Source organism: Octodon degus, unplaced genomic scaffold, assembly GCF_000260255.1.
Source record: "Octodon degus isolate 3935 unplaced genomic scaffold, OctDeg1.0 scaffold00156, whole genome shotgun sequence".
NCBI classification, from domain to species: Eukaryota; Metazoa; Chordata; class Mammalia; order Rodentia; family Octodontidae; genus Octodon; species Octodon degus.
The window spans coordinates 2833749-2841295 of record NW_004524732.1 but is presented as its reverse complement, the minus strand read 5'-3'; the positions used below and the strand labels follow the sequence as shown (position 1 = coordinate 2841295).

The 7547-nt window shown below is 38.7% G+C and overlaps 1 protein-coding gene across 1 annotated transcript in view; it reads left to right on the top strand.

Moving 5' to 3' along the window:
- The window catches only part of Prkaa2 (protein kinase AMP-activated catalytic subunit alpha 2), a 60052-nt gene extending 54283 nt beyond the window's left edge, over positions 1 to 5769 (top strand). The window contains exons 6-8 of the mRNA XM_012517227.2: positions 961 to 1465; positions 3296 to 3422; positions 3888 to 5769. Of these exons, the coding sequence (XP_012372681.1) occupies positions 961 to 1465; positions 3296 to 3422; positions 3888 to 4126 (871 nt within the window). The 3' untranslated portion in view covers positions 4127 to 5769. The remainder of the gene's footprint in view (positions 1 to 960; positions 1466 to 3295; positions 3423 to 3887) is intronic.
- The last annotated feature ends 1778 nt before the right edge of the window (positions 5770 to 7547 follow it).

Here is a 7547-nt window from a genome sequence, read left to right as displayed (position 1 = left end):
TTTGGCTGGCTTGAGTTGTGGAGATCGAACCACAGCAACCTGAGCCTGACTGCTTTGTTGAAGCAGCCACTTAAAGAACTGAGCTAAGGGGCAGGCCCCCTCATTGAATCTTCTAATACTTAGTATTAGTTGAAATGCATGGAGAAGATCTGACCTTGCTTAGGTAGGTAATTAGAAAATTCACTACCTAATCACTTCAGGAGGTAATTAATAGCCTTTCAGATAATTGTGAATATTTTTATATTGAAACAGTCTAACATATTAATCTGCAATATCAAATGAGAGAACATATCAGTGAACTTTTGTACTTTAGTACATTATAACCAAGCAGTCTGTTTTTATTTTGAGTGATCTCTCATGCATGTGTGGTTCTGTTACACTATATATTGGCTGTTGGAAAATCTTGTGTCTCTGCAGATTTCTTAAATGATAGCACATTTGTTTTATTTTATTATTATTATTTTTGGGGAAGGATACCAGGAAACAAACTCAGCCTTGCACTTGCCAGGCAGGCACTGTGCCACTGAGCTACATCTATGGCTCAACATATTTCATTATATCAAAAAATCCTACTTGTTATTATCAACAGTAACCTCATCAGGTAGGCATTAGGTATCAAGAAGTTGTCAAATTCATGGCGGCATATAGAAAATACAGAATTCCAAAGGTTTGCTTGAAGTCCTGAAACGTATTCTTGGCAGGAAATGTTTCTAGTTGTTTTCCTTGTAGTGAAAGGCTCACTTTGCTCAGTTTCAAGAAATGAAGTACCCAGACCTGAATAATCACAGTTATTCCAAGAGTAGAGCTGCATTAACTGACCCAGGGTGTTACAGAAGGTAAGTGCAAGCTGAGACTCAAGATCACAACTCTTAAGTTCTTGTTTACTAGCCCATGTCTATATTATTTGGAACTTGCCAAAGCATGTTCTTAACAACAGTGTATTATGATGTTTTTTCCTAGAGAGCATGAATGGTTTAAACAAGATTTGCCCAATTACTTATTTCCTGAAGACCCCTCTTATGATGCTAACGTCATTGATGATGAGGCTGTGAAAGAAGTGTGTGAAAAATTTGAGTGTACAGAATCAGAAGTAATGAACAGTTTATATAGTGGTGACCCTCAAGACCAGCTTGCAGTCGCTTATCATCTTATCATTGACAATCGGAGAATAATGAACCAAGCCAGTGAGTTCTACCTCGCCTCTAGTCCTCCAACTGGTTCTTTTATGGATGATAGTGCCATGCATATTCCTCCAGGCCTGAAGCCTCATCCAGAAAGGATGCCACCCCTTGTAGCAGACAGCCCCAAAGCAAGATGTCCACTGGACGCACTGAATACAACGAAGCCCAAATCATTAGCTGTGAAGAAAGCCAAGTGGCATCTTGGAATTCGAAGCCAGAGCAAACCATATGACATCATGGCTGAAGTTTACCGTGCTATGAAGCAACTGGATTTTGAATGGAAGGTAGGAGAATATGTTGTGTTAAGGTCATTTAGAGAAGCCATTTTCTTTTTTCTTTATGTATTTAGTGCAGGGCGTATAGGGTCTCACTACGTAGATCGGACTCGTACTGATCCTCCTGTTTTCAGCCTCCCAAGCACTGGGATTACAGGCACGCGCCACCACACTCAGTCTCAGTTGCCATCTCAGTGCTGGGGAGAGAAGGGGGCTGGCATAGCATGTGGTGCCAGGGATCGAACCCAGGTCCCTGTGCTCTATCTAAGTAAGTGCTTTAGTCTGCTGAGCTATCTGACCAGCCCTGCCATTTTCTTATAAGCCTTCTGAGCCACTGAGCTGCATATAAATATCATTAAAATGTTATTTTTTGATTTTAACATAAATTGAGTGGACTTAGTACTTTTGGCTGGAACTCTTCTTTCTAGCAATTAACATATGCCTTCAAAACAAAAAATATATATACCTCTATAAGGATAAACAGCTATTGATGTTGGAACTGCATATTTTGAATTATTGAATAGTGGTGTTGGCCAAGAAACAGAAGGTAACCAACTTGAAGTTACATGAGGAAGTACTGTGCCTGTTTCAGTTTGCTTTGTAACAAGAGTCCTGAGTCCTCAGAGATAGCAGATTTTTACTTTTTCTCTGGTTATAGGAATTTAATTAATTTTTCTTCATTGGAGGTCGGAGGCTGCGACAGCTAGGGGTTAATTAAGTTATATTGTCAGGACACATTGTTTTAGTCAACAAATACTTTTCTCCAAGTTGAGAAATTCACTTATCTGGTGCTTTTAACCCTCAGTTATGGTATGTTTTACTTAATATCAGCCAGTTTTACTTTCTTTTAAAGTTAATGGTTAATTCCATTGCAGTTCTGCCAGAATATATGTGGAAGGAAAAATGCCCTTTTATTTTAGATACGCTTCTCAGTTTTTTATTTTCTTGACTGAAAATTCATCTAAAGGAAGTAGAAAAACATCCAAACTTGCTATATAAATATTTATTTAGTGTGTTTAATAAATTGCTTTCATTATTTGTACATGAACAAATGAAAGTATTTCCTTAAAACTAAAGCACAGCCCTGCCTTTCTTGAACCAGCTTTGTGTAGTTAAAAAAGAGATATTTATTTCTTTAAAATTTCTTGCTGAAAATTTTTTGGAACTTTGATAAATATTTTAAAAGCCCTAAATATTCTTTACCTGATACAGAGTCTTATTTTTAAGACACATAGTAGCTGAGCATGGTGGCTCATGCTGTAATCCCATTACTCTGGGAGGCTGAGGCAGTAGAATCAAAAGTTTGATCGCAGCCTGATAACTAAGAAATTTAGAAGAATTCTCAAAATTAAAAATACAAAGGGCTAGAGCATAACTCAGTGCAGAGGCCCTGGGTTCAAGGGCTGGGGGGTGGGGCAGGGAGAGCACCAGTCCTTTCCTCCCAGGATCACTGTGGTATCTGAGTTGTGTGACAACCTCAGGTAAGCCTTCTAGTGTTAGCTCCTCCTTACTCCTGCTGCTCCCCCCTCATCAGTAAAGTGTAAAGAAAAGGCAGGGCAGTCAAGATTCTTCTTGAGGCTTTAGGTGAGTACATACTAGAGTGAAGATTCCACTATATGTGCCTGAGTTCTCTTTTAAGTTGTAGTTGCTATTCACAAATGGTGCTGCTAGCGGGACTAATTAAATATTAAAGTAAGCCACTTGCAGTAGGTACAAAAGGAATCAGTGAAATATTCCTTCCACACTCCAGCCCTATCAATTATTTATCTTTTGACATTCTTTGCCATACAAAGGAAGACATTTTTTAAATTTGTTATTTTTCCTGATTTTTTGATTTAGGTCGTGAATGCCTATCATCTTCGTGTAAGAAGAAAAAATCCAGTGACTGGCAATTACGTGAAAATGAGCTTACAACTTTACCTCGTTGACAATAGGAGCTATCTTTTGGATTTTAAAAGCATTGATGGTAAGGAAGTTATGCAGCCATAAGCTCTGAGAAGATGAAGGTAAAATCACCTCAGACACTGTGGGTGGGTCTTCTACACTGGTTATTGCGTGGTCTAAATTTAAACTGTAAGTGAAATGATTGCAACTTTTGTTTGATGTGTGGGAGAAAGCAAGTTGCTGGGATGTGCTTTTTCCACATAGAGGGAGAGCATTCACTTCACTGTTAATGCCACAGACTCTGTAGAGCCTTTAGGGGCCACATCTGACTGTGTGGGAATATTGCTAGCGACTAGTAATGCCTTCTAAAAGTGCCAGAAGGCAGGGTTGTTGACCCCACTGCTCCTGAAACATGGTAGTATGATGTTCATGGCTCAGTGGTCCTTGCTCAGATGTTTTTACTTAACGTCCCAATGGTGGCAGCTTCTGAGGAAGGATTTGGGAGATACATCATTCACCTAAATTGCTCTTTTTTGGTCCATTTCAGATGAGGTGGTGGAGCAGAGGTCTGGTTCCTCGACACCTCAGCGTTCCTGTTCTGCTGCAGGTTTACACAGACCACGATCAAGCTTTGATTCAGTGACCGCAGAGAGCCACTCACTGTCTGGCTCCCTCACTGGCTCCTTGACTGGAAGCATGGTGTCCTCAGCATCACCTCGCCTGGGTAGTCACACCATGGATTTTTTTGAGATGTGTGCCAGTCTCATCACCACTTTAGCCCGTTGATGACCTGTCCCTCGTTTCTATCGTTCTGTTACTGCACTGTGAAAATAAGATATATTCTTTAAATTATTACCTTCCGAATAGCACACACACTGCAATATATTTTTTTGGGAGGACCGGGAATAGAACTCAGGACCTCACGCTTGCCAGGCAGGTGCTGTGCTGCTGAGCTATATACCCAGCCCCATCCTCTGCAATATTGAGAGAGGTGAATATCACCAGGGGAAATAGAATACCATTGAAACTACTGAAAAAAAGCCTGACATTTAATTTAGAATTTCATTTTGCTGTGCCTCTCATAAGCTCGCGTAGGCAGTGTTTTTAATGGGTGGGCATTGATGAAGATTGTGGGCTTTTAACAGTTGTGGATTCATTACAGGTGATGAGCCCACCTCACTGTTGACTCAGCCAATCTAGCACTTCCTTGTTCCACCATTAGTGTAGGTAGACCCGACTCACCTCCTAAATTTCAGCAGGTTTTAAGCTGTGCTTTTGCTTTCAGTTTTGTGGCACAAGATGAACAAAGTAGTCATTAGTAAAGTGTTATTTAAATGGTGAAATTTTAAACTCCCTCCAAAGTTTAGAAATTCAGTTCTTCTAGCAGTGCTTGAAATACTGCCTACTGTTCATCAGAAGGGTTGTGGTCCTGAAACAGGTACCCATGATTTCCTTAGAAACAGTTTTATCTTGAGATTTTCCAGAATAATGTTGTTTCTCTAAAGAGCCTTAAAGGTTCTAGTTAGTATTGGAACATCTGGAATTACAACATTTTCTATCTTTTCTGTAAGCTTACACAATTTAAAAACTATTTTAAAGATCTTTATCAAACTCTTTTTGTGACTTTTTATTTTTGCACATTACCAGGAATGTAAAAGACAGTTAAATGAAACAACTAGAGAGGTCACCATTCCCCTAGAAGGGTACTCTGTCTTTGCTCTTATGTAGTGTGTAAGGGAGGATGCAAAGTCCAAGCTGGGTTGTGTCCCACAGTGCTGCTAATTCTTCATTTGAAATTTAGCTTCCACAGCCCGTTCCTTCCCCACCTTCTGGCGACTTTGTCCTTGGGCCTTCAGGGGCTTCTCACCTTAACCTTTGATTCCTTTTTGGTTTCCTTTCTTGGTTGCTAGCCACTTGGTTTGAAAACATGGTTCTGCCCTAAGGGCTCTTATGCTTCCAAAGCTTGATAGCCTGTCACCTTCACTCTAGACCCTGCTGGAGTGGGGACGCCTTAAGAATTTAAAAATTTTCTTGAATAAATATGTGTTGTTAATATATAATGTATGTGTACATACAACAATGCTTTTAATCCAGAACCACATTTTTTTGCTTTGATAAAATCAAAAACATCCAAAGTATATATAGCAGGGTAGGTAATACCTGATTGATTATATTTTGTTTTGTAAAAGTATTTAATTTTAAAATTATATGTAATTTATCCAATTTGTATTTATTCATTTATTGTATTTATGTTGTAATTTACATTCTCATTCACCACACTTCCCCTATAAAATATTAAGCTCTTGAAAACAAAAAGAATGACATTGCCTTGACAGGTTTCTCTTTGCCAAAAATAATATATTTCCTACAAAGAAACAAATGAGAAACTTAAGAACATTTTTCTTTTATTTATGAAAGATAAGTATGTCTATCTTTAAAGATCATTTAAGTCGGGAGTTTGCATTGCAGATTCTTTAAAATATCACATGCAGTATTCGCAGCCCAACTTACTAGCAAAGTAAAAAATGTTTTCATAAATTCAGTGGAGGCTGTACTCTGAGGTGACTGTTTAAGGCTTAGCCTTTGAAAGATCGCCATCTTGTGGCCGAGAGAGTAGTTTTGCTTAGGGTTTAATTTGGTGGGCCAGTAGTCCTGCTGTGGAGTAAGCTGTGCATTGCATGGATAGCCTGATCTTGGCTTCTCCAAAGTGAGTGTGTCTTTTGGGAAACACAAGACCGTTTCATAACACTTGCCTAGCTGAGTGGGACACCTTTAGAAACTAGGAACTCATCAAGCTCTTTGCAGTGACGAACCCAAAGCAACTTTGTAGGCAGAGAAACAGTGGAAGTGGAAAACACTTTAGCTTTTTTTTTAAACTGGGACTCAAACTCAGGACCTTGAGCTTGCCAGGCAGGCACTGTGCTGCTGAGCTCTATCCCTGACCCTGTTTTATCTTTGTTGGTCTAGTAAATCAGATATTGGAATTTTAAAAAAGATATTAGAATGTGTTTTGAGAGTTAAGAAATGTATTTGCTATTTTCTTATTCTTACCGGTATTTTAGAACACCCCCACACAATGATAATTATTTGTTGAATTTGAGGTAATAAAGTACAATTTGTTATTTGTTTAACAAATAGTTTGGGTTTTTTTCTGGGTAACTTTTTAAAATATTTCTGTGAATCTAGGTGGCATAAGTTGTTTTGAAGAAATTTCAAGAGACTCAGTCTAGCATAGTAAGACTAGAATATTGTCACAGGCAGGCTTTCTGTTCCTCGTGGGCACAGAGCAGGAAAGAATATGTGCTAATCCCCAGTGCTGTAGTTTAGTCTTGTGACTGGCTAACTGCGTGTGGTGCAGAGGTCTGGGCTAAGAGGAATGTCTGCCAGCATTTCCCTAATAAACAAATTTCATCAGTATATTTGGAAAATATCCTGCTTTCCTGCTTAGAATTACAGTGAGAGGAGTATTGAAGACTGACAAATCCCTTCATGTATAAAAGAAAACCATAATCCACAATTTTAAAACACACAAGAAAAAGTTTGGAAAATGCTTTTGTAGGAAAGTTATTATATCAGGTTATTGAATGAAATTCAGGCAGTGCTGCTTTTTTCCCTTACCGCTTTTTGGGGAGAACCTGGCTCAGATTCAGCAGCTTCTGTGTTAGCTTGTAAACATGTAGCCTGAATGTCAGGTGGAGAGTTTTCTCTGAAACTTGTTTTGTAAAACACTGTTTTTGCCAACTAGGTTGTAGTATTGTTTGGGAGCAGGATTATTTCTTGTATTAATTGGTGACTGAAAACTTTAACAGGATTACTTGTGAAGAAGACACTAAGACAAACCATGAGCCAGTGTGATTGATTTTTTTCAAAATGTGGTCTTTGAATGTCTAAACACTTTTGTTCAGAATGCTGTATTTAAACCTGATTCTTGTCTTTCAGTTTAGGAAAAGAAGCTGTCTCAACTGCGCAGGGAGAGGCAGGGAGGTGAACCATTTACAAGTTGTTTGTTGTGATCAACAGAACTTTTAAGTGACATTTTTGTAAACTCAAGTGTTTGCCATGATACTAGCCACAGTAAAGAGAATCCTGGATCCTTAGAAGTAAGTTTTTCTGTGTGGGAGCTGGTGATTTGTAGCACTGATAGCTCTCTATTTCCTGTAAATACTTTGATACAAACTCCTTCTCTTATTCTGTAGCTAATTTGTAC